This window comes from Pseudonaja textilis, chromosome 17 (genome assembly GCF_049901715.1).
Source record: "Pseudonaja textilis isolate UNSWEBS1 chromosome 17, rPseTex1.2, whole genome shotgun sequence".
In the NCBI taxonomy this organism is placed as follows: Eukaryota; Metazoa; Chordata; class Lepidosauria; order Squamata; family Elapidae; genus Pseudonaja; species Pseudonaja textilis.
Window position 1 is genome coordinate 1,553,755 of NC_142006.1, and position 26,361 is coordinate 1,580,115.

Sequence of the window (26,361 nt, forward strand, 5' to 3'; positions counted from 1 at the left end):
TGAGCTGTTCGGTGTTTGCCTCTGCTCTCCCGTCTCCTTATCAGGCAGCAACACTCACCATGCTTCCTGTCTGGATTGTCCCATCCCAGGCCTGATTTATACAGGAAGGAGGGACATAAAAAGGCCGCCCTTCCACTTCCAAAGGGACCATCCCTGCGGCCGAGCACCATTGTTTCGTGCCTTGGACCAGAGGAGCAGAGAGCAGAAATCCCAGAGTCAGCCCCAGCTGGGGTGGGGTAGGCCTTGAACCATGAAGAAGCAAAGCTCAGCAGATCTTGGCCAGGTGGCCGTAGGACGCCAGGAGAGCTGGGCAGGAAAGCTGAGGGGAGGAAGCCCCGTCCCAGAGCCGCCACAGAGGACCACTTTGAGCTGACGAGAAGATCCCAAGGTGAGAGCTGATGGGACACATTTCCTAAGATGTGGGGCTTTGGGGGAGGGGGGACTTCATGGCAGTGCTTGGGTGGGGGGGTCTCCGTTGCTGGTCAACTTCTCCTGTGCTCCAGTGAAGACGTTTGCATCTCGAGCAGAACACCTTTGCAGGAGGAGACGCTCTTCAGAACAAGTTGGGTTGGGTTCACGTCACACATTCCATATGGTGGCAGAAAGAACCCATTTTGGGAGCGTTCACACAATACTCCACAGGCTGGGTTCACACAACCCATTGAGAGAGAGGGAGAGAGAGACAGAGAGACAGAGACAGACAGACAGAGAGAGAGAGAGAGAGAGAGAATCCCTGAATTGAGCATGTAAATGCAGTTGCTCCTTCTTTACTTACTTGTTTTTGAGCAGAGGTCCCCAAACTTGACAACTTTAAGACTTGTGGACTTCAGCTCAGCTGGCTGGAGAATTCTGGGAGTTGAAGTCCACAAGTCTTACCGTTGCCAAGTTTGGGGACCCCTGGCTTTGAGTGTGGGGTGAACCTATCAAGGGCTTCAGGTTATGAGCTCTCCTGAAGTTCCCAAACTGAGCACCGCTCCTAGCCGTTGGGTCTTCATCTAGAAGACGTTTGGCTGGTTGATCTGTTGTGTGAATCTGGTATTCAATCTCGGCTGGAGCCAGAATGAAAGAGAGAAAGTCGGGTTCCTAAAAGACGGGGCTGAGCTTTTCAGTGCCTTACCTAACTGGATTCCTCCAAGGCAGATTGAAGGCAAGAAGGAGAGCAGGAAGACTCTTGAACCCGAGGCTGCATGTGAAGCCAAGGAACTGAAATAGCCCAGGTTCGTTGTGAAGACCTAGACTGGGACAAAAGGCTTATCCTGGTTCCTGAGTGAGCCCATCTTCACGCCGTGTCCCAAGTCCTAAAGGGACCCATTAAGCTAAGCTGGTCCAACCTCAAAGCCACCTATGAATGCCAGGACAATCTGTGCTCTGGCTTGGGGGGGATCTGGTTCCACTTTCCAGTTGCTCCATATTCTGGGGACAAACAAGGGCAGGTGAGGTCCCCAGAAGCTCCATCAAGGGGTGCTTCCAACGGTTTGGCAGCTGCCACTTTGGACTCCTCTCGACCGCCTTGAAGTGTTCCCAGGCAGAAACTGGGTGCTGTACAATGGCTGGGAAATATTTTTCTGTGCCTCGGATCAGCCCTCCATCTCCCAGCCCACCTTTTGGTAGTTTCACAGAATTTTTTTAAAAAACACGTTAAAAGAGTTGGAAGAGACCTTGGAGGTCAACTAGTCCAACCCCCTACCCAAGCAGGAGACCCTGCCTATACCATTTCTGACAGATGGCAGTCCCATCTCTTCTTGAAAGTTTCCAGGGATGAAGCTCCCAGAACTTCTGAAGGCAACTTCTGTTCCACGGGTTGACTGCTCTCCCTGACAGGAAATTCATCCTTATTTCCAGGTTGAATCTCTCTCCTTGATCAGCTTCCATCCTTTATTCCTTCTCTGGCCTTCAGGTGCCTTGAAAAACAGGTTGAGCCCTTCCTCCTCTCTCTGGGGCAGCCCCTCAAATATTGGAAGACCGCTCTCCTGTCTCGCCTGGTCCTTCTCTTCACTAGGCCCAGTTCTGTAACAGTTCTTCATGTGCCTTAGTCTCCAGTCCCCTCATCATCCTGGTTGCTCTTAAGTCCTGATTTGGGGAGAATTTGCCTGGGTTGTCTGCTTGTCCCTAAGGATTTTGAGTCCCTCATCTAATTTTGACAGAGCTGCCAACAGCTTGCAAGGTTGTTGCCCTAATAATCTGCAATATAGTTCACTGTGAAAGCAGAGCTTATAGTTCAATGAGTGGTATCAACTCAGCCAACTGTGACTTATTCAATAAGCATAAACAAACCATGGCTTAAGAGCAGGCATAAGCCCAGCCACTAACTGCAAGATCATAGCAATGCCCAACACAGACATGAGACAGAACAAATGGAGTCACTTTATTCTTTAGAAACAATTCCCATTTTTCCATGGGATATCTTTGAAATTTACCTTTGTTTGCCAAGGTCAGAGAGGAATAGAATGGAAAAGTTTGAGGCTTGTTTCACTGTGATTTTCATTTCAACTGATTCCGCCCCCACCCTCAGTTTTGAAAATTCCTGGAAGTCCTAAATAAAAGGATTTTTTTTCCCATTCTGAAAAAAGGAGGCAATTGGATTTCTTTCCTGTCTTGAAGAAATATTTTGCGGGTTTCAAAGGTGCTAAAAATATAAATATAAACTGATCTCCTATAGTTTCATTCCCCCCTAAAAACAATAACAGGTTGGGGGTTTTGGCAGGACTCTGTGGGTTGAGAGTCCAAAAACTCCTGCCTTGGGACGGCTAGAAACTAGCTGTCCTTCTACATCTTGGGCAGAAGAGCTGAGTTTTAGGAGAGAAGAAAAGGAACAATTTCAACCCGTTTTTTTTTTCCTTCCCGGTTCCAAAATTGGCCCAAGAAAAATATTTTTTCCCCCTGGATATCTCTCATCTCTCTCCATCCTTCCTTCCCAGTTGTTCTGCTGCTTTCTGTTCAGTTTCAGGGCTTAAAATATACAGATTAGCAGAGTTGGGACCCTGTAGGTCATCTAGTCCAACCCCCAGCCCAAGCAGACCCAACACCAAATATCAGCTTTGCTCTCTTGCACATTTACCTGAGAGTAAATCTTGCACTACCCCTCAGATTCCTTTTACTCACTGAGAAGGAGTAAAATTGTATTGGCTGCCTCTGTTCGTACGGCATCATTTATTTTTTTACTTCTGAGGTTTTGCTCGGGTTTGTTTCTGGAGGAATGAATTTGGTGTCATTGTGGGTTAATTGTTGGAAATTGTCCTTTGAGCCAATGGTGGTGGAGGCAAATCCACACCTTTTTCTGGGCTTCCATCTTTTTCTCCCATGTTTCTTGCTTCAACTCGGCAGCCTAAAATCTGAGCAAATTGCAACCGACTCAAAGTATTTAAAATCCACCCCAATCCCTAAGGATTCTGGGCAGTGTCTGACATCAAAAATGAAAAACTGAATAAGGTGACTGTGTGCCAAAATGTCACTCACTTTCCCGTCCCCCCTCAGATTCCTTGCCTCCATTTTTCCTGAGAATTTTTGTCTTACTTTTTGGCCTAATAAATAAGAAGGATGCGATTTTTATTATTCCCGGTTATTTTTGTTTCTGATGGAATGTGCTGTCTTTGGCTCAATTTAGCTGGGGTGGGGAAAGAAGCCCCCAGTTTCAATGTTGATAGTAAAATAACATTTATTAGGATTAAAGAAAATGACAAGAATTATGCTGTTGGTTTCTCTAAATGATGTGCAAGCACAAGGGAAGTGAGTTGGACAAAGCAGGACCAGGGAGGAAAAAAGAAACTTTTAAAATTGTCTGATTTGCTCCTGTGCATTTAACAGATTAACAGAGTTGGAAAGGAGCTTGTAGGTCATCTAGTCCAACCCCCTGCCCAAGCAGGAGACCCTACACCATTACTGATAGATGGGAGCTTAGTCTCTTCTTGAAAGCTTCCAGGGATGAAGCTCCCACAACTTCTGAAGGCAACTTGTCTGTTTCATGGGTGGATTGTTCTCACTGTCAGAAAATTCCTCCTTATTTCCAGGTTGAATCTCTCCTTGTTCAGTTTCCATCCATTATTCCTTGTCTGGCCTTCGGGTGCTTTGGAAAATAGCTTTAACCCGTCCCCTAAATGTACAAATCTGCTGAGGGTTATAACAAAGAGTTAACATATTTGATTATTAATATATTAACAGCAGCCAGGATTGTATTTGCACAAAATTGGAAAAATGAAAAAATCCCAACAGAAGAGGAAATAATTAAGAAAATATTGGAATGTGCAGAAATGAGTAGATTGACAATGGCGATTAGAGAACAAGAAGAAAAAGACTATTATAAAATTTGGGATTTATTTTATGAATGGTTGGATAGAAGAGTAAAGAATTGAACTATATAAGTATAGCATAATATATTGTTACTGATAAATAGATGAGCTAGGTAGAGTAAGAACATGAACTTGAAATATATTATTGAAAGTTAATGATTGTAAAGTTAAGGATAAAATATGTGATATACAATAATGATAAGAATGATTATAAATATGTACAGGTTAAATATGTCTGATAATATTATTTTGTGCACAAAGAAATATGTACTCAACAGACACACTGTTGAACAGAAAGGTTTTATGTTTGTTTTTTGTTGTTGTGATAAAAATAAAAACTTTTATATGGAAAAAGTTTTTTACAAATCTGAAAAAGCCAACCAGCATCTGTTTAGCTATGTTAAGGTACTAAACATAGAGACAAACACTGACCTCTGGGGATGACTTCACGTGCTGAATGGACACCTTAATATCTGCATTTTTGTTCTGTTTGTTTTTTGCTCCAGCAATAAGAAATCAAAACACCTGGAAAGCAACAAGTTCTGTTTAATGATGAATGACCAAGCCAGAAACAGGTAAGACCTGAAATTTGTTTATTTCCTTTGCTGGCTATTTAAAAGATTATTTCTTGACTGTACCAGTAGAAGTGGGAAGGAGGTTGGAATATCAAGAGCCCGAAAGAAGGTTAACGTGTGGTCTGGATGGGAGACCACCAGGAAACCCTCCCCCAGCTGTACAACTTCATTGGGAAGTGGCATCCCTCCCTAAACCCTTGTTTTAGCAAAAGGAAAGGGAGCCACACTTGTATGATTGCAAAAGAAAACCTCTGGAGGTCTTCTGGTCTCCAGGAGGGAGAGGTCTCCAAACTTGGCCACTTTAAGACTTGGGGATTTCAACTCCCAGAATTCTCCAAGCCAGGAGAATTCTGGGAGTTGAAGTCCGCTAGTTTTAAAGTGACCAAGTTTGGAGAGCCGCGTGCCCAGGAAAGTGAGCTCTACAGAAGGAAACTACTGGGATTTGGGGGGGGGAAATAGGGGGTGGCCAAACTTGGATGGAAGACCACCAGGAAAGCTAGGAAAATCTTCTTGCCAGAATGCCAGGGGCTTTGGTCCTGGTTATGGGACAGGAGTGCCTGGTTGCAGTTGGAGACGCCCACCTCCCCAAACGGGGTGGTGGTGGTGGTGTAGCCCCAAAAGCTGGAGACGGGAGTAAGGGGAAGGGAGCTAGGGACCCCTTCCCTCCTCCGCTGCGTTCCTGACCCGGGTTTCTGGCTCTCTGCTGCACCCGCTTCTGTCTTGCCTGCCTTCCCCCCCCCCCGCCCCAAAGGCTCCGAGTCCGGGGAAGTGGGGAGGGGGGGCAAATTGACTTTCTTCCCTCTCTGGAAGGAAAAAGCGAGGCGGGGGGCGGCGGGGGGGGGTTAAGACGAGAAAGACCCGCTTCCTTCTTGCAAATGTGAGCAGGACAAATCGGGCGGGCGGACCTTCCCGCGGGCGCATCCTTGGAGGTCAGGAGAGAGAGAGAGGGGCGAGACCCCCGGGCTGGGCGGGTGGAGGAGGAGGGGGTCCACCACTTGGGGAAGGGGAAAAGCCCCCCCCTCCCTTCCCGCGAGCCCCGCCGTCTGCAGCGCGACTCCGCTTGGGAGGTCAGAGCGGGACAAGTCGGTCTCCCCTCCGGCGGCGCTTTTTTTGCCTGCCGCCCCCCTCCTCAATTCTGGGCCAAGGAGAGCCGAGGAACTAGCAAACCAGGTTTGCAGGAAGGGTCTCTTGGGGCGCGTGGGGGGTGCCGGGGGTGGCGTGCGGGCTTGCTTGCAAGAGCTGCGATCCTCCAGCCGGTGGGAAGAAAGTAGCCCGTTTGCTGGCCAGTTACTCCAGCTGGGGAGGGGGTTGCGGAGACAATGGGGCGCGGGGGGCAGTGGGGAAGAGGGGGGTTCTTTCAGGAGGGGGCGTCGGAGTGGGGGGGCATGCTGAGAAGATGGGGGTGCCGGGGGGCAGTGGGGAAGAGTGGGACGTCTTCTGGGGGTCTTTCAGGAGGGGGCGTCGGGTGGGGGATGCTGAGACAATGGGGCGCGGGGGCCAGTGGGGAAGAGGGGGTTCTTTCAGGAGGGGGCGTCGGAGGGGGCATGCTGAGACGATGGGGATGCCGGGGGGCAATGGGGAAGAGTGGGACGTCTTCTGGGGGGTCTTTCAGGAGGGGGCGTCGGGTGGGGATGCTGAGACAATGGGGCGCGGGGGCAGTGGGAAGAGTGGGACGTCTTCTGGGGGCGTCGAGTGGGGGGGATGCTGAGACGATGGGGGTGCCGGTGGGGGGGATGCAGTGGGGAAGAGTGAGACGTCTTCTTGGGATGGGGGTCTTTCAGGAGGGGGTAGCGGGTTTCTTTCCCCACGGCTCGTGGGGGGGTGGGGGGGTGGGGGAAAGCCCACCCTCCCCATTGAACGGGACCCCCGACTTTCGCAAACTCCCAAGGTCTGAAGCCGCGATCTCGAGGTGGGGGCGCCCTCTAGTGGCGGAGATGGGGAAGGCGCCGCTGAGCCCCCCCGCCGAGCGTGGGAGAAAGAAAAGTTGGCCAGTTTTGTTTGGCCAAAGTCCGTTTCGGAGGTGCCGGGGGGGGGGGGTTGAAGGGGGGGCGGTTTGGCTTGCCGATGCTCCCGACTTGCCGAAGGGCGAGAAGGGCGCAAAGGGCGCCGCGCAAAAGGAGGAACCCCCTCCCCAATTTCTGCTGTTAAGTGAGACGTCTGTTTAAGCCAGTTTGGCCCCACTTTCTTTTTAAATAATAACTTGTATTGAATAAACCTTTGAAAGCAATTGAACACAGTGTGATTTTCTTGGCTATTATTTTAGCCATACGAGCTAGAGTATAGAAATACATATAACAGTTAATTTCCTTTTTCCCTTATGGGGTTAGTATGGTGCTAGCTGCATATTATTTCTATTTACAATTATCTCCATTTATCTGCAATTATATACATATTTACAACCGTCTTTTATACTCGTGCATCTGTATCATCTCATATTTGTCCATTATATTCCATTCTCTTTGGTTTACAAAACTTTTTTTAACTTTCATTCCTATAAAGCCTCGACCCCTTCTTTCTTTTTCCTTGACTCTAGCCATTGATACGTTTTACTCCAGACTTCACAATACCCTTATCTTTGATTTCTAAAGTTAGTCTGTCCATCTCTGCACAGACCAATATTTTCTTTATTATTTCACTTTCTGTAGGGGTCTCTTCATTCTTCCAGTTTTGGGCATACATCAATCTTGCAGCTGTTATTATACGTATCATTAAATATATTGTTCCTTTACTGTATTTCTCATTAATAATTCCCAGTAAGAACGTTTCTGGTCTGAGCTCCACTTTCTGGTTAACCATCTCTTCTATCCAAATCTTTATTTTCCACCAGTATTTTTTTTTTGCTTTTATACATTTCCACCACATATGATAATAGGTCCCTATCTCATCCATTTTATGACTTTTCTTGGTGTACTTTGTTAACTAAATCTGGCTTCCCCTTACTTGTTGGAAGGTCCCAAAAGATGACCACTTGACTCCAGGACATTGCAATTGTCATAAATATGAACCAGTTGTAACGAGATTAATATCAGTGTTTTTGATCAACTGAATAGATTAATTGTTCTTTTTGAAATTATAAATGATTTTTATGTAATTGAAGGGGAAGTACTATGCAGAATCTGACCTAAAAGGATATATGTTATGTAGTTGTTAGGAGATTATTATTATTAATCTTTTAGGCAATAATGAAAAGTTAAATGAATATTGGGATTTAAAGGGGAGGTAATTAAAGAATATATAAGCTATAGGGGTGGCACACTCAAATTAGTAATTGTGGAGGGAAATCTCTTTGAAATGTCTGAATTGAATTAGAATTTGTGAAATGATGAAATAAGAATATGCGACGAAATTGCAAACCTGACAGATAAAAGTATAAAAGGATAATGAATACGAAGGTATGCGAGTTATTTAAGATTTAAGCTGGAGAAAAGTATTTGGGGGAAAAAATAGAAAGTATGTAAAGTATTGGTAAGATATGAAACTAAATATGAAAGATGAGTATGTAATTGTAGTCATTGTTGTATGGAAATGTGAAAACCTGGAATCATGCTGTTCACTAAAAAGAGATGTTTTTAAAATGTGGAAAACTGAAATAAAATTGTATTAAAAAATATGAACCAGTCGCCAAATCATCCAAATTTTGATCACATGACCATAGGGATTTCTTGCAGTGGTTGTAAGTGTGAAAAAACGGTCATAAGTCCCTTTTTTCAGTGACGTCACTTCGATCACTAAATGAACTGCTCTAAGTCAAAGACTACCTCTATATATGTGTTTCATACTTTTCAGGTTTGTTTGTGTGCAGGTAAAGCAATCCTGGCATATGCATTTTGGATTAATCCATTCTCTGCAGCCTGTTAATCGTGGTTTCTGATCCTAGCTGGATAACAGATAATCAGAGTTGGAAGGGACCTTGTTAGGTCATCTAGTCCAACCCCCTGCCCAAGCAGGGGACCCTACACCACTTCTGGCAGGTGGCAGTCCAGTCTCTTCTTGAAAGAATTCAACATAACGCAAACACAAGCAATGGGACATAATGACACCAGAGTCTTAGATTTTAAAAGAGCCGATTTTAATAAACTCAGAGAGAACTTGGGAAAAATTCCACGGATGGAAATCCTAAAGGGGAAAACCACTCAAGAATCTTGGGAAACTCTGAAAAGTACGATCATAGAAGCCATTCTGGTGTGTTCAACAAACTTAGCACTCCCAGCAAACGTTGCCATGGTTCAATGGGTGAACTTGGCCAGATTTATATATTAAGCATAGTTCCAGGCCGCCGCGATCGAAAAGGTTCTCAGCCTAGAAGAACTTGTGCTCAAAACATCTGCAGTAAAAAAACGAAATAACTTGAATAGGGTTTGACTTGGTTGAACTGGTGGAGGGGGGTAGGCTGGGTTCGTGCCAACAGCCCTCACAATCCCCATCATGGTTTGAGTTTGTGTAACCCTTTTAAAAGGAAAAATGGATGCGTGGTGTGCAAAACTCAGCAGAGGCCTGTGTCCTCCTTGCTTGGAGACGGTGTTAGAAATTGATCCTGAATTTCTCTTAATTCTGTCCCGGGTTAGAAAGCTGTAGGGAGCTGGAGGACTCCTGCAGTTTCAGCTCTGATGCTTTCAGAGGTCTCCAAACTTGGCAACTTTAAGACTTGTAGACTTCAGTTCCCTAGAATTCTGGGAGTGGAAGTCCACAAGTCTTAAAGTTGCCGAGTTTTGGGACCCCTGCTTTAGTTGGTTGCGAAGCTCACAAGGAAGCTGCCACCTTTTTTAAAAATTCTGCTTGAAAGCATCTCATATTTGTCAACAAGAGTTCAAGGGATGCCTCGTGCTCCAAACTGGCCTCATTTTGCTGGCATTTCAGGCACTGGTGACGGGCCTTCCTTACTAAAGAAACTTCTTCAGTTTTTACTTCTGAGGCTTGCAGATTCTGGGGACTTCGGATGGCCCGGCAAGTTGTCTTCCCTCTGGCCTTAGGTTGCAGAGTCTCCTTCTGGATTATAGCCCCATCGAGTCTGCTTTGCCCCTTAGGCACTGCTGCTCAGCCTGACTGTGATGACCAAAGGGGCGTGGCACAAAGGCAACACAGTCAGATAATCAGTAGGATTCCCCTTATTAGCTCCAACTTTGCCCCCAAGGTCCTGGTTACCTTCTGGGCTGGAGAAAAACTCCCCCAGGAACAGCCTTTGGCTGCAGAGAATCAAGTCCAAAACATGGTCAACAAAAACTGTAACTATAACTCCAATCAAGGCAAGATGAGGTAATTAGTTTGGCAGGGCAGGAGCAAGAATTCCTGATGTGAAGGAACGGCAATAACTCAACATGGCTGGGAAGATGCCAGGAACACAGATAAGCGAAGTCAACACAAGATAAACTCACGTTCCCAGCAGACACCACACTCAGCATGCATCTCTTTTAAACTCTCTTCCTAGATTAGAGTAGAGTAGAGTAGAGTAGAGTAGGCTAGGCTAGGCTAGGCTAGGCTAGGCTAGGCTAGGCTAGGCTAGGCTAGGCTAGGCTAGAGTAGAGTAGAGTAGAGTAGAGTAGAGTAGAGTAGAGTAGAGTAGAATAGAATAGAATAGAATAGAATAGAATAGAATAGAATAGAATAGAATAGAATAGAATAGAATAGAATAGAATAGAATAGAATTCTTTATTGGCCAAGTGTGATTGGACACACAAGGAATTTGTCTTGGTGCAAATGCTCTCTGTGTAAATAAGAGAAAAGAGACATTCGTCAAGAGTCAAGAATCATCAGGTACAACATTTAATAATAGTCATAGGGCACAATTAGCAATCAAATCATACTAGGAAACAGTCAATTTTGATCGTAAGGATACAAGCACCGAAGTTACAGTCATACAGTCACAAGTGAGAGGGGATGGGCGTTGCTCTCTTCTCCGTTCCTCCCTGAGTGTCCTAGGATGAAGAGGGGGTGGGCCTGGGTCTTCCTCTGAACTCCCTCTCCCTTGTTCTCCCTCTCCCTTGTTCTACCTCTTCCCTGCTCTGCCCAGCCAGACTTTGCCCTTCCCCAGTCTCCTCCACAGCCAACGGAGCCACACTCCCACTTCCTGTCAGCTGTTCCTCTTCCTCCTCGGACTCCGGACTCCGAAGGGGTCAAGGAATTGCTTTGGTGTGAGGACGGGGCTGTTTGCAACATGTGAAAAGGGTTGACACAAGGCAGTTTGCAAAGAGCCTGGTGGCAGATGGGGATAACAGAATAATAGCGTTGGAAGGGACCTTAGAGGTCTTCTAGTCCAACCCCCTGCCTAGGCAGGAAACCCTACACCATTTCAGACAAATGGTTGACCAATCTCTTCTTAAAAGCTTCCAGTGTTGAAGCATTTGCCAAGGGTAGACAGGTAGGATTCTGCCTTGGGCTGAAGCATTAGAAGCCATTTGTCAGAAATGGTATAGAGTCTCCCTGCTTGGGCGGCGGGGGGGGGGTCAGAGTAGATGACCTGCAAGGTCCCTTCCAACTCTGTTAATCTGTTAAAAGCCAGCTCGTTGATCTGGGTGGACTTTACTTTTAAGGAGAGCAGCAGAGAGCAGCAGGACTCATGAACCCGAAGAGAGGTTTCTGGGTGCAAAAATTCCCTTTCCTTTATGATTCATTTGGCATCAGCGGCCAAATTGTGTGGGATCTCATTCTTAAAAGGTTCTTTTCCCCCGCCCCTCCTCTTTGGGGCTCCTGGGGCCTGCGTTTTGTCTAATTTTTAAATAATGTGTGGTGAGTTGAATTATTGCTGAGGATTCCAAGCAAAACCCCCCAAAAAAGAAAAGTTCCAAATACTTGCTTATCTTTTGCTTCGCTATTGTTAGCTACAATTCCTAATCGCTTGCAGATGTTTGGAATGGCATTGTTTCATAAAAAGACTGCGCTCTCTCTCTCTCTCTCTCTCTGTGTGTGTGTGTGTGTATGTGTGTAATAAGCCCCTTGTTAGAATGTATTGATTCAGGGTTTAAATATGTGGCTGTTACTTGAGAATGGGTTTGCAAATAGTTGGGTTTCGGTGCTGGCAGTTCAAAACCGTTTCCATTCTTGCCTTCAATTTTCATCAGGAGGGGGGTGGAAGGGTTGTGAGAATTGCCATGAAAACAGAAGTCGTTGCCGGAGGGGGCCGAGGTCTGGATTTCTGCAGAAACGATGTCTGTCTTTGCTCACCTTTGCTTAAACCTTTTAAATACACGATTTCCTGTGATGGCATTGAGATCCTGTACATAGCAGTCAGGAGCCCAAATCTTAGGATTCACACCGAGACGCTCTTTGTATCGGCAATCTGTGGTAAATGTCGTTGCTAGTAAACATTCCAAGTTACCCTCTTTCTACATTAAATAATAATTCTTCTTCTTCTTTTTGGCTCCTTTTTTGCACTCAAGAATTTCAAACCAGGCAAGGAAAAAAAAAATCATTGTGCAAAATTAAAAGTGCATTTTGGCAAAGATTACTCACATGTAAATGCCTGGGAATTACACAACCCCTTCACGTTCTCTCCAAATTGTAAATATTTGCAAAGTGCGATACGTTTAAAGTTAAAAATTAAGAGAAATTGGGCTGCTGGTTTCCAAAAAAACAACAACAATCCCAAAACAGCATGATTAATTGCTGCTTTTTTTTAAAAAAAAGAAATTCTTTGTGATGATAATTTGATGAAATTTGTTAAAGCTCCTTTTTTTCCCATTCAATTTGTTTTGTTCTTTCTGCTTTTAGTGTAGCTTGCTGAACCGTCTTCGGTTGCTGTCGCTCCTTCAGGCGATGATGTTGCAGTAGCGAAAGGGCCCAGCAAAGGAGAAAGGATGAGAAGAGGGGGCTGGCTGTGGACCATGGGCCTTGCCATGGTCCTGGCAGCCACCAGGGTTGAGAGTTTCTCCAGCTCCAGGTGAGTCCTTGCCTTCATCTAGTGAAGAGGCACCGCTGGCCGAATTGCAGCAGAGGCTTGCAAGGTTTTCTGCAAAGCTAACTGGGGGCAAGCTTGGGTGGTCCAAAGATGGCCCCTGCCCACCCCAGGAGATGGGTGAGAGCAAGGGGCACCTCTTCTGATGCTCTGAGCCACGGGGGCGCAGTGGTTAGAGTGCAGTGCTGCAGGCTCCTCCTGCTGACTGCCAGCTGCCTACAATTTGGCAGTTCGAATCCCACCAGGCTCAAGGTTGACTCAGCCTTCCGTCTTTCCGAGGTGGGTAAAATGAGGACCCAGATTGTTGGGGGAAAGAGGCTGACTCTGTAAACCGCTTAGAGAGGGTTGGAAAGCACTGGGAAGCAGTATATAAGTCTTAAGATTTCTAAGTGCTATTGCTTGCTATCTGTCTGTCTGATTGTCTGCCTGTCTGTCTGTCTGTCTATCTATCTATCTATCTATCTATCTATCTATCTATCTATCTATCTATCTATCTATCTATTTCTCCCTCTCTCTCTCTGTATATGTGTACACATACACACACACACACACACACACATATAATCTTATTATCTATCTAACTCTTTATATATATGTATCATCTATTCTCTCTCTCTCTCTTTATCTATCTATCTATATCTACCTCTATCTCTATCTTTCTATCTTTCTATCTCTCTATCTCTCTTTCTATCTATCTATCTATCTATCTATCTATCTATCTATCTATCTATCTATCTATCTATCTAAGAGCCTTGCCAAACAATTTTGGGTAAAAGTGGCTAGAAAAGATGACAGGAAAACATGTAGATTTTAAACCTGAACTTTTTCTACTGGGTATAACACCAGAAAAAATTGATAAAACAAAATATATATTTAATATTGCATGTATTAACAGCAGCGAGGATTATATTTGCACAATATGGAGAAAAGGAAGAAACTCCACGAGACAAAGAGATAATTAGGAAGATCCTGGATTGTGCAGAAAAGCACAGACTTCCGCTGAAGAGTAAACCGAAAGAAGAGACAGAATATTATCAGACATGGACTTTATTTTATCAGAGGTGGAAAAAAAGGGATGGATAAATAAGAATGTCATCTGTACTGCTAAGTAAATAAAATAACCCAGACAACACGATGTTTATTAAGCACTAACAAAGTATAAACAATAGAAAATTAATAAAACTTTTTTAAAAAATGTACCTGACTTTGCCTTATCCTTTTGTGCTTCTCCCTCACAGGTGTGGTGGATGCTCCATGGAGATGAGAAGCCACACCGTATCCTACCTCGCCTCCCATGTCCAGCCAGTTCACCAGCCCTACCTCACCCTGTGCCCGGGAAACAGGCTCTGCAGTACATACAGGCAAGAGAGCGGAGAGAAACCAGGGGATCTACTGGGCCTCTATCTTGACCCTCCCACACCCTGTAGCAGGGAGTTCCAGAGGTTCATGGCATGCCATTGAAGGCCTTGGCAAGTTCTACCTACAACCAGTCATGGGATTCAAACAATTTAACAATCGGTTCTCTGCCCTAATGACTGGCTGGATGGGTGTAGCTGGATAGTCATGTGCCTGGTGTCAGGATTCCAGCAATCGCCCTAGTTAAATCATGATTCTCGAGCCAAACTTCAAAAAACTTCCAAGGATTTATTGGAGGCGACATATTGGCATTGCCCTGTATGAAGCCAACTCTGGCCTACATAATTTTCAGTCCACTGTCACCCTGTTTCCCCCCCTCCCCGCTGGGTGTGTCATAAATCAGATTTTCCAATTGACGGGCTGGGTGTCCTCAATCACGTTCTCCAATTCAATACATTTGCGGGCAAAAGTTCTGGTATTTTAGTTACAATCTTTGAAAGATAAGAGTTGGAATGTACTTTTGCTTTCCAACTGCTGCACTGCTCTTCCAGATTTGCTTCCCCGCCGCCACCTTTTTATGGCAACTACTAAAACAGGCATAGCCCCTCCTTGCCCCGCCCAGCCCTGTAACCTTGGGTGGCCGGGCAAGTGGCTCGGTAGCAAGGCGAGGGGTGGCTGGGAGGGGAGGGGCAAGGCAGGGCCGGGCCGGGCATAGCGAGGCACGCTCTTCAGCCAGTTTATCAAAACTACACAAAAAGTTAGCTACCGGTTCTCCTGAACCAGTGCGAACCTGCTGAATCCCACCACGGCCAGCAATCCACGGCAGGTTGTTACAAGGAAGTTGCCGTAGCCTTCAGTGGCATCTAATTAACCTCTGGAACTCCCTGCCACAAGGTGTGGGAGGGTCAAGGTAGAAAGGCAATGCATCTCTGCTCTTGCACTCTCCTTTTCATCCGGAGTTATTCCCTGATCGAAAGGCAGTGGGGCAGATAGGGGGCATCCTTTGGGTCCATCCAAGAAGCCTTCCTTCTCTGTAGCTGCCTCCCTCTCAAGACAGCAGGATTTCACACCGTCTAGTTCAGGGTTTCTCCATCTTGTCAGCTTTAAAATGTGCAGACTTCAACTCCCAACTAGTAACAACCATGCTACTAACACAACTGTGGCGAGATAGTTCATAAAACGGGGCAAAACTCGCTTAAGCACTGTCTTGCTTAGCAACGGAAAGTTTCAGTTCAATAGTGGTCGTAAGCTGAGGAGAATCTGGATTCTTTCTTATTTTCCCCACAAGAACATCCCTGGGCTGAGAGAGGGGGCTTTTTTCCCCCTTGTACGTTGTTTTTAGAATCGTTAACGATTCCTTCTTTGCGTGTTGCTTTGAAGCACAACTAAGGTGATCGAAGGCCTGGAAACTAAAACATACGAAGAAGAACGGCCGCAGGATTTGAGTTTGGCCAGTCTAGAGAAGAGAAAGACTAGAGGGGATAAGAGAGCGGTATTCCAGTATTTGAGGGGCTGCCAAAAAGAGGACGGGGTCAAATTATTTACCAAAGCCCCCGTAGGCAGGACAACAAACAATGGATGGAAATTAATCAAGGAGAGAAGCAACCTGGAATTAAGGAAAGACTTCCTCACAGGGAGGACAATTAACCAGTGGAACTGCTTGACACCAGAGGTTGTTGGTGCTTTATCACTGGAGGTTTTTAAGAAGAGACTGGACAGCCACTTGCCTGAAATGGTATAGGATCTCCTGGTTAAGCAGGGGGCTGGACTAGAAGACCTTTAAGGTCCCTTCCAGCCAGTGGTGGGATTCAAATTTTTTTTACTACCGGTTCTGTGGACATGGCTTGGTGGATGTGGGAAGGGGAAGGTTACTGCAAAATCCCCCTTCCCTTCCCTCCCCACCCCACTAACCTGCTTTCCAGCTCCGTTCTCCTGTTCAGGGCAACCAAAGGAGACCCAGCCGATCAGCTGGGACTCAATGGGAGGCAGAGAAGAGATGGGGTTAGCGGGGCCAGTCGCAGGCTGATTCTCCAAACGAATCAAAATTTCTGCTCCCGGTTCTCCAGGACCGGTCAGAACCAGCTGAATGCCACCTCTGCTTCCAGCTCTATTCTATTCTAATTCTAATGTTATTGTTAATTGCAAACTTCCCAAAGATGCTGGAAATCAGGCAGCCTATACAATGTGTGTATAAATAAGTATTTATACATACTTACACGTCTAAGGAAGCTGGCGCTTTCCAGTCTGATTTTCTCCTCAAAATATCCAACAAGTTCACATTTGGGGCTCTGTGGTTTTGCAGAACTACCTATAAAGTCGGACGTCGCCAGGTTTATCAGAAGATTTTGCGGCCGGAATACGTTTGCGCTCCTGAATGGAAGCGGAGAAGTGCTTTCTCTTGGCTCGGATGTCCCACAGGTGCTTTTTCTTAACCAAAAATTGTTTGGGGCCCTTAGAGGAGGGTTGCTCGATGAGGGTTATATGTGTGAAGCAAGACCAATGCTGAAGAAACTCAGTTTATCTGATGCAAATAGAAGCTCTTTTCCCCTTCTCAAAACTGTATAGTCAGGCCACTTGGAAACCACTTCTGGGCTTTCTGCTCAAAAGAGATACGAATGAAATTCTGAGTTTAAATCAGAGGTCTCCAAACTTGGCAACTTTAAGGCTTGTGGACTTCAACTCCAGCTGGCTGGAGAATTCTGGGAGTTGAAGTCCACAAGTCTTAAAGTTGCCAAGTTTGGGGACCCCTGGTTTAAGTTTTTATAGAAAAGGTGAGGACTTAACTATTTTTATAGAAGGAAAAAATGGTACTATAATTCTACCATGCACTGAAAAAAGGTGGAAGTCCCTGTCTTTTTTCTTTCTTTCTTTTTCCATCACTCTATCCCCTTCTCCTTTTCCCTTCATTTTTTTCCCCCTCTTTTCTTCATTTTCGCTTGTATTTTATATTAAGAAAAATCTTTAATAAAAATTATCGAAAGCTGCATGTCAGGCCCCAGAACGTTTGAAAAGCTAATTACAATTTTTTCAACCATAGTCTGTAGAGATTCTCGGTCCTGGTTGTCCCAAACGAGCTTTTTCAGGAGGCAACTGGACTTTCTTATTTTGTCTTTTGAAGAGGTTTCCCTTCTCCTCCGAGAAGCTTCTCCAGCTCTGACAGGATGGTGGGGAATGGAAGGATTGATATTCCTCCTTGCAGACAGCTGGTCATTTGCATCCTTTGAGAGGGTCGTTGAGGCAGCTTGGAGGTTTATCTGTGTCCTCAGGGTCACCTGAGTGGTGCAAATGTTCCTGTAGTCTTCAATTTTTCTCTCTGGAAATCCCCCTGTCCTATCAAAGCTGAAGAAGCTTCTTGGATGAGAAGCGAAATGTCTTCAGGAGAAAAAATAAAGTCTAGTTGCCTCCTGAAAAAAAAAGCACCTTTGGGACAACTTTTCAACCATGTTAATGTCATAATGTTAACCCTGGATCAGTCAAACCCATCAAGTCAGTTCTGATAACAAGTCACGGCTGAGAGATAAGCAGATAATGGCGGGGTAGATAGCCTGGGTCTCCCTACTTCTACCTGTCTGGATGGGAGTGGGATGCGCCCACCTTCTCTCTGTTTTTGGCTCTCTGGTCCCCCAGTTTCCACCTGGTCTTGTATGAAACCAGCCCGCACGCCCACTGATTTACGAGCAGCTGGTCTGCAGGAAAGAGAAGCCGGCAGGATGCAAACATAACCGTCGTGTTTGTCTCACCGCAGCTGCTACTTGCCGCCCACCGTGCCAGCCCAGCCGGAAATGTTCGCTCCCAAACGACTGCCCCTGCCCTGGATGGACCGGGAGGTGTTGCCAGACAGGTAACAGTCTTTGGGTACTGCCAGGTGTTTCCTCTTCGGGAGAAGTTGCGACACGGATGCTGGCATTTGGGAAGGTGCTGTGCTCCGAAACCTCAGATTAACAGATTCCTAATGTAGCAGGAAGGAAGTGAGAGAGGTGCCGGTTCTGCTCCCACCAGGGTCTCGGTTGTCAGGTGAACTGGCCTGTGGGTGGAACCAGCATGGTTGGCTCCCATCATGAGAACCCAATGATTGATAGTTGCTTTATTGAAGGAAGTTGGGAAGCAAAGGGCTCGAATGAGTTTTGCCATTTGGTTTGCTCAAAAGACTATTTTACTATGATGGTGATGATGATCAGAGTTTAATCTCACCTTTTATTTATATCTATAATGTAACGTGTTATATTAGACCAGGGGTGTCCAACCTTGGCGACTTTAAGACTTGTGGAATTCTGGGAGTTGAAGTCCACAAGTCTTAAAGTTGCCAAGGTTGGACACCCCTGTATTAGACCTTCTGGCTCATGTTCCCACCTTGGATGGTCCAGCTCTTTTTTGGTTCTTGGTCTCTGCTGCGCAATGGCCATTGTTGGTGTTTCGTAAGGTTTTCAAAAGTGGACTTTTTTTATTTTGCTGAGCATTTGGGCCGGCATGTTAGATAGGCCCATTTCAAGAGATGGGAGGAGATGGTCCGATTGTCAGATCGCGTGTCTATTATTCCACCCAGTCCCCTTCCCCACCATCGATGCAACCATTAATATTGCCAGCGGGTGCAGCAAAGAAACGCCCTAACCAGGCCTGGGAAGGGGGCCGCCGTTTCCACAAATCTATGGGGCACCCCTTAGCTCACCGTTTCCCCCTCTGGCTGCAGATATGGACGAGTGTGCAATGGAGAAACACGGCTGCAGCCAGCTTTGCATCAACACGGCCGGAAGCTACCGCTGTGCTTGCCGTCCGGGGTACGAGCTCCATGCGGATGGACAAACTTGCCGGGCTCTGAAAATGGCCCCTACGCCAGCTCCCCCAGGTGAGATCGGAGCTTGTCTGGCAGGGTGATGGGGAAAAGGGTTCGGGCTTTGCGGGCTTGCTCATCACAAAATGCACAGGCCAACGGGGGATTTTTGCATGGGATTTCTCCTTCTCTTTCCCAACATTTGGATTTGCACCTGGGCCCTCCTTCTGGCCACCTTCGTATCTGGTGACTTGGCTGGCTTGTTATACAGATTATCAGAGTTGGAAGGGACATTGTAGGTCATCTAGTCCAGGGTCGCCAATCTTTTGGATCTCAGGTACCACCAAACCCATAATTTTAAATCCCGGGGACCACTAATATGAATTTGGACTGATGGTAGCTTGTTGATGTTGGTGGGAGAGAGAGAGAGAGAGGGAGAGGGAGAGATCTGGTGTAAACTCCCCCACCTACCCACACAAACACACACAGGCGGGGCGGGATTCAAATTTCTTAACAACCGATTCTTGGGTGTGGCCTAATTTGTGGGTGTGGCTTGGTGGTCATGTGACCGGCTGGGCGTGGCATGTATGTAAATATTATAAATATTTATGTAAATATTGAATTTTTTTAATAAAAAAAGAGCAACTTTTACCCAAAATCAGGCAAAGCAGGCAGGCAGATTGAGTTGCTCACAGAATCATTCAGCGATCTATCTATCTGCCATCGGCTAGCTCAGTCTGTCACATAAAATTTGCTTGCCGTGAGTCTGCGCTGAATAATAGAAGCTTCAGTCCTAAGGGAGGTTCGGCTGTGCTTAAAAGCAGAGCCGAAAATCTAAAGACTAGCTAGAAAGCAAGAAATCCAACCATTTCCTGCTTCCTAGCTAATCTAAATCTCCTGGCAGAGCAGAACAGATGGTGGTCAGAAAAAGGAAACATAGCAACTTAGCAGGCAAGTTTGCCAGGTAATGAGTGAGTGGGGGGAGCGGTTTCCCGCGGGCCATGTGGGCAGCGCAGCCTTGTGTTTCTGTGCAGCCTGGATTCATTGCTTTGTGGTGGTGCTCTGGGGCTGACATTTCTCTGCGGACCACCAAAATTTTCTCACAGACCACCAGTGGGCCGCGGCCGACTGGTTGGCAACCACTGATCTAGTCCACCCCCTGCCCAAGCAGGAGACCCTACACCATTTCTGACAGATGGCAGTCCAGTCTCTTCTTGAAAGCCTCCAGGGATGAAGCTCCCACAACTTCTGAAAGCAATTTCTGTTCCATCAGTTGAATGCCCTCATTGTCAGAAAATGTCTCCTTATTTCTAGGTTGAATCTCTCCTTGTTCACTTTACATCCATTATTCCTTGTCTGGCCTTCTGGTGCTTTGGAAAATAGCTTGACCGCTTCCTCCTCTCTGTGACAGCTCCTCAAATATCTTCACCAAACTAGCCATATGCCCAGTTTCTGTATGTTTTCATACGTTCATCGTATGTTTTAGCCTCCAGTCCCCTCATCATCTTGATCCAGAAGGAGAATCTTTGATGATACCTTGAGATTATTATGCAGGAATGGTGTTCCACACCAGTGGGTAGGTGGTAGGTGTGTTGGTTGGTGGTAGGTTCCTTGAGTTAGAGATCTCATGATGAGCTGTCCTCCCAGGTAGGACAGGAAGACAAATTTCTTGTTGCTTAAATGCCTGGGAGGCACAACCATAGCTAGTTTTTCCAGAGTCCCTCCAGTATGATACATGAATCCAGTACCTGGGCTAGTGGACAATTTAGTTCAACTGGAATCCATCAATTGTAACCTGCTTTCTGGATGCAAACACTAGCAGTGTTTTTCATCTCTGTCATTTTAAGGTGAGTGGACGTCAACTTCCCAGAATTCTGGGAATTGACGTCCATCCATCTTAAAGTGGCAGAGGTTGAGAAACATCTCTCTAGACTCACTCGGTCCTCAAAGAGGAATGGCTGCACTGCTTCTTGTCGCTTCTGAACAATGCAGGGATGTCCATCTTCTCCAAGCATGTTGTCCTGCCCCTGTTGGAATCTGATTCCGAGGGGGAGTTTGAGCAGCTGACAGGGAGTGGGAGTGTGGCTCCAGTGGCTGTGGAGGAAACTGGGGAAGGGCACAGTCCAGCTAGGCATTCAGAGGAAGACTCAGGCCCACCCCCTCTTCACCCTAGGGTACACAGGGAGGAATGGAGAAGGGAGCAACGTGGGTTATGGGGGAGGAAAAGGCCCTGATTCCCTTCATTAGCTGCAGCTGGGAAAACAGGATTTAAAAAGGGCATTTGCGCACAGCACCTTGCTGGAAACAAAGCGTGAATTATCTTTGTCAAGTCTTAGTTGGGTTCTGGCGTCCTCCCAACTGTGTGTTTCGTTATCTTTTGACGTCTTCAATCCTTTATCCTGCCCTGTCTCATTAGTTGCTGCAGTGTGGTTTGTGTTGATTTTTATTTATAATCTATATGTACTTTGGGTTCAGACTGAATTCCTTCCCTTTAAAAACTGTTCTTGGGAGAGTTTTTTCTCCAGACGATGATAACTGGACACTGGGGGCCAAGTTGAAGATATTAAAGGGACTTTACCTATTTTTGTGACTTTGTTGCTTTTGTGCCATGCCCTGGGTCATCACATGTTCTCAGATGCTACGTGCAGCCTTGTGGGAGAACTCAGATTTTCACAATTAGACTACCGGTACATTAATGTGTGTAGCACACCCAAGTTTACCTGGTCCCTAATCCTGACCCAACATGACTGACCTGGAGGTCCCAAACATCACCTTGAATTCTGCACACACCTTCCTGTAGCACCTCAAGGCTTTTCTCAAGAGACTTCAAAGGTTCCACATGCCGCCTTCCTTCTCTACATCGCACCCCAAGCAGGAAGAGAAGACTATCAGCCCAGGCTGACTGCGGCTCATTATTACTTTTGGTACGCGCTGTGCCACTTCAAACTCGTACCGTGAGTAATAATGCGCGGAGGGCCAGCTTTTACGCCGAAGAGGACGAGTGGAGCAACACGTCGCCACCAGCCTTTCATCCATGGGAAGGGAGCAACTACTTAACAGGCGGCTGATTTCCTGCACTTTCTTGGGCAGACCAAGAAAAGGAGGATTTTGAACGGCTGTGATGGGTTGGTTTGGTTTTTGTCACTTCTCCTCCAGGAGCTCGAGTTATAGTGCTCCTCCCAAAAATAAGCTTGCAAGGTAGGCCGAGTGAAGAGCCGGCAAGTGGTTTAAGTCTTCTGTGGTTGAGGGTGGTCTTGAACCCAGGTTTTTCAGCTTCCAACAACTCAGCTCCATGCCAGATGGATTCTGAGTGGTTTGGCGGTATTTGCAATCCTGTCGGGATAAGGAGAGTGCCAGATAGGTGGGAATCCCAGTGAATAAAACGCCTACTCATTTCTCTACGGATGTCTGTTTGGTTGTTCACATCTACACAGTCGTTGCCCACGGAAACAATAAAATCAACGGGGGGGGGGGACCTCCCACCTTCACTAGCACAGGTGATGTTACCTAGCTGGAGAAGGAAATGTCTGCAAACCAGCAGCCAGGCTCAGAGAGCACCAAGGACTCCAGAGGTTTAAAAACAGAAAATGATTTTAATAACGGTAGACACACACACACACACACACACACACACACAGTTCTGGTTTTTTTTACTCTTGATAATTTAAATGGCATTTCCTCCTTCTTGTAACTGTTTGTGTGGGAATTTTTTGTCTCCAGCCAAGGATATTTGGAGCTTGGAAGCAAAGTGAAGGAATAAAAGGGGCGTCACCTGTTTTTTTGTCACTGTGTTTACTTTGTATCCCACCCGGGGTCATCACACTAAGATAGACACGCTGACCGATTTGATTAAAGATAATATCTTTGTTTATTGCTGAGTGGAAACCCCTTATTGGAAAAAAATAAAATAAACATGATCTATGATTCTGATAATTATAGAAGTTAGACGTAGAAAGAAGAGAGTCACAATGAAATTTTTGAGAAAGGAGGAAATCTACAACTGTAGTTAAAGGTAAAGGTTCCCCTTGCACATCTGGGCTAGTAGGGGGTGGTGCTTGTTTCCATTCCTTCACTTGTCAGAAGGTGACAAAAGCCAATCACATGACCGTAGGACCAGTGGTGGGATTCAACTGGTGTAACAACCAGTTTGGTGGGCACATGTTTCGTACACGCAGGTACATGCTTTTCGTTTTGAAAATAGAAGGAAAACTTACCTTTTACCACAGCCCGGGCAGTGGTGGTATTCTACCGGTTCAGCCCAGTTCTGCCAAGCTGGTAGTGGCGATGAGCAATGGAGACTGAAATGGTTCTCCCTGCCGCTCTACTGTTGGGCCCACCCACCTGCCCGGGCTCCCATTTTCACCTTTATCCAGGAGTCAGATTCTGCCAGTTCGCACCTATTTGCTAGAACCAGTTGTTAACATTCTAAGCAGTTCGGAGAACTGGTTGTTAGAAGAAATTACAGGGCTAATCCTGTAAGGAAGACAGGAAGGTAACATTCTGGTGTTGCTTACAGAAACTGCCTCTCCGTTAACCCTTATTACATTCTTGGCAGGACTAGACTTCCTGTCTCAGGAACGTCTCTGGAGTTTTTCCCCTCCTTTGCTGGTACTTTGCTTGTGTGGACCATTCAAAGTTACAATGGCACTGAAATTGACTTATGACCATTTTTCACACTTACGACTGTTGCAGCATCCTCACAGTCATGAGAGGCCAGGCGAGAAGATGCGTGCCTCGATGTGAGTGATGTTGAGTTGGCCAAGCCCAGCCAGTCACATGACCACCAAGCCATGCCCACCCAGTCACATGACCACCCAAGCCATGCCCACCACCTAAGCCACGCCCACAGAACCGGTTGTTAAAAAATTTGAATCCCACCGCTGCCTTTATCCCCTGCTTTTGAAGCGCAGCTGCTTTGCACAGCACAGCCGAGTGCTGCGTGGCAGCTGCTGAAGTGACCGGGAGAGCGCAGGGTTGCAGGAGGTGAGCTGGAATACCTCTGTGCCTGGTGCACATTTGGTGCACATGCGCACGTAAAGTCTGTGCACGCATGCAAAGTGTGCCCACCAAGCCACGCCCACCAAACCGGTGGTAAAACTTCGAATCCTACCACTGAGTAAAAACAGCCAAGGCGTGGCAATTCGGGCTGCCATGCCAAACAGCTGGGCTTCAAACAAAGGAAATCTGACAGAATACAGCAGGGGTGGGTGGGTGAAACCAAAGCGTCGCTGGAACTACCGGTTCATCTGAACCGATCCCTACCAGCTGAATCTACCTGACTCTGTGGTTTCTTCCCCAAACCCCAAAAACTTCAACCTTAGACTGTCTACTATTGACCTCACCCCTCTCCTAAGAGGCCTGTAGGGGCCGTGCATAAGCGCACCAATCGTGCCTACTGTCCCTGTCCTATTGTTTCTTTTTTTATTTTTCTTATATGTACCCATGTATTCATAGCTATGTTTTTACTAATACCTATTACCTTGTAAGCAATTGACAAACCAAATAAATAAATAAAATAAATCTCACCGTCATGAACCCGTTGCCAAGCATCCAAATTTTGATCGGGTGACCACGGGAATGCTGCAACGGTCGTAGGTGTGAAAAATTGTCCTTTTTGTTGTCAGTCGAGAACTAGCCGTCCTTCAGCCGAGCCAGATTCCTAAGGGCTTCTGGTTGTTTCTTGGCTATAACTGGGAACAAATGGCCTCGGTCCCCCAGGTTGTTTGAGAAGCCATCGTGAAGGAATGCAGATCTGGCTTTGAGGACGGAAGTAGAGAGAGACGTCAAGTGGGGGTCAGGACGTGGACAGAGAGAAGGAAACGCAAGAAAGAAACTCGAGAAAGAAAACTGATTCTCTTAAGTGTACGAAGGGACCGAGAGAAACTCGGACAGACTTTTGGGAGCATCTTATTGTATCCTAGAATAGTAACAAACACAACCTTCTTGCAATCCCTGTGATGTCTGACTTTAACCAGCTTCTTACAGATGCTTTTTTTTGTTGTGTGTTTGTTCCTGTTCTGTTGTGCATTTGTGTAGCAGGAAGTGACCACCTTCCCGCTCCAGACGAAGTGAGAGAGCTGAGGAGCAGGCTGGCAGCTTTGGAAGAAGTGAGTCTCCTTCTAGTAACCAAGCGGTTAGGAACGGAGAGGCCGGTGGTCTGAACAGCAGCACGTCGCTGCCCTAAGCAACATAAACCCATAAGGTCCAGGCAGACATCAGGGAGGGGAAATCCACTCGGTAATTAAGACGATGGGCTCGACTCAGGAAAGAAAGTCTTAAGTTGAGCTTCGCTGGTGGGGTCTTCACCAACGCAGCTGCACTGGCTGAGGAATTCTGGGAGTTGAAGTCCACAAGTCTTAAAGTTGCCCCGTTTGGGGACCCGTGATATACAACATCAGAGTTCTGATTTCTTGTCTCCCAAGTCCTTGTTCCGTTCCACCCGAAAGAAAAGTCTTTGGTTTTTTCTTCTTTCTAATGTTCCCTTGAAGGCTTTTCTGTATTGAAGACACTTTCTCCCTTTCTCAACAGAAGTTCCAGCTCGTATTGGCACCCTTTCTCAAGCTGGACCTGCCTGGCGCCGGAGAGGGCCCCGGGGCAGAACCCATCAGCCTCTTGGTCCACGTGATCCAGCAACTGGACCGAATAGATTCGCTCAGCGAGCAGATCTCTTTCCTGGAGGAGCGCCTGGAAACCTGTAGGTGGCCCCAATGGACCTCCCTCCCTCCCACCCATCCACCCACGCCCCCTTTCCAAATAGTCTACATGGCCCGGATCCGTGGCAGGATTTCCCTTGGGACGGAAGTAGAAGTGGTGCAAAGTGCAGGAGGAATTGAGGGACGGGTGGCTGGTCTGCAGAGCCCTACAGCCTCTTCTATGCCTCCTCCCACAAGAGCTTTCCACCCCCTTTCCACATATTCAGGGATACTGTTAGCACCAGATCAGGACCAGGGATTTCTTCCCCCAATTTGCAGGTAGAAGGTGTGCCCTAAATAGCTAAATGGGCGGGCGGGAAGCAAAATTTTAATATTTGTAGCTCAGGGTTGCGAGGAGGGCTCCTTGGGGCTCTCTAAATATGGTTGTTTTGTTGCAGGCATTTTATGACCCAACTAGGTAACGTCATTAGTGCTAGAAGGGAGTGGGATTTGAGGAGGAGGGGGAGGAGGAGGAGGAGGAGGAGAGGGCTGTGGGGTCCTCGGTGCTCTCTGAGCTTGGTAATTTTCTTGCAGACGTTTCTTCACCCAACTAAGTAACATCATCATTTTGCTAGGAGGGTCTGGGGAGAGGAGGAGGAGGATTGTGAGGTTCTGGGTGGTCTCTGAGCTCACTTGTCTTCTTGCAGACGTTTCATGAGCCAGCTAGGTAACATCATCAGGGCTAGAAGGGAGTGGGGTTTGCTCTCGGTTTATACAGTGGCATGCCCTGTCAGTGTTGGTGGGGGGTGTTTTCTTCTTGGTCTTAATTTGTCTGTTGTTTGCTGCTTGATTGTTG

At 46.6% G+C, this 26,361-nt stretch overlaps 1 protein-coding gene across 4 annotated transcripts in view; it reads left to right on the forward strand.

The window, feature by feature from the left end:
• Window positions 1-255: 255 nt before the first annotated feature.
• EGFL7 (EGF like domain multiple 7) overlaps window positions 256-26,361 on the forward strand; it is a 28,141-nt gene continuing 2,035 nt past the window's right edge. The window contains exons 1-9 of one of the 4 annotated variants that reach the window (XM_026719158.2): window positions 256-388; window positions 4,793-4,861; window positions 12,566-12,734; window positions 13,988-14,110; window positions 16,408-16,523; window positions 17,851-17,946; window positions 18,793-18,948; window positions 24,910-24,980; window positions 25,402-25,567. In XM_026719158.2, coding sequence (XP_026574943.1) covers window positions 12,652-12,734; window positions 13,988-14,110; window positions 16,408-16,523; window positions 17,851-17,946; window positions 18,793-18,948; window positions 24,910-24,980; window positions 25,402-25,567 — 811 coding nt within the window. In that variant the 5' untranslated portion in view covers window positions 256-388; window positions 4,793-4,861; window positions 12,566-12,651. Of the gene's footprint in view, window positions 389-4,792; window positions 4,862-12,406; window positions 12,735-13,987; window positions 14,111-16,407; window positions 16,524-17,850; window positions 17,947-18,792; window positions 18,949-24,909; window positions 24,981-25,401; window positions 25,568-26,361 lie in introns of those variants that run through there. The other 3 variants (XM_087914386.1, XM_087914385.1, XM_087914387.1) reach the window with 3 other exon arrangements.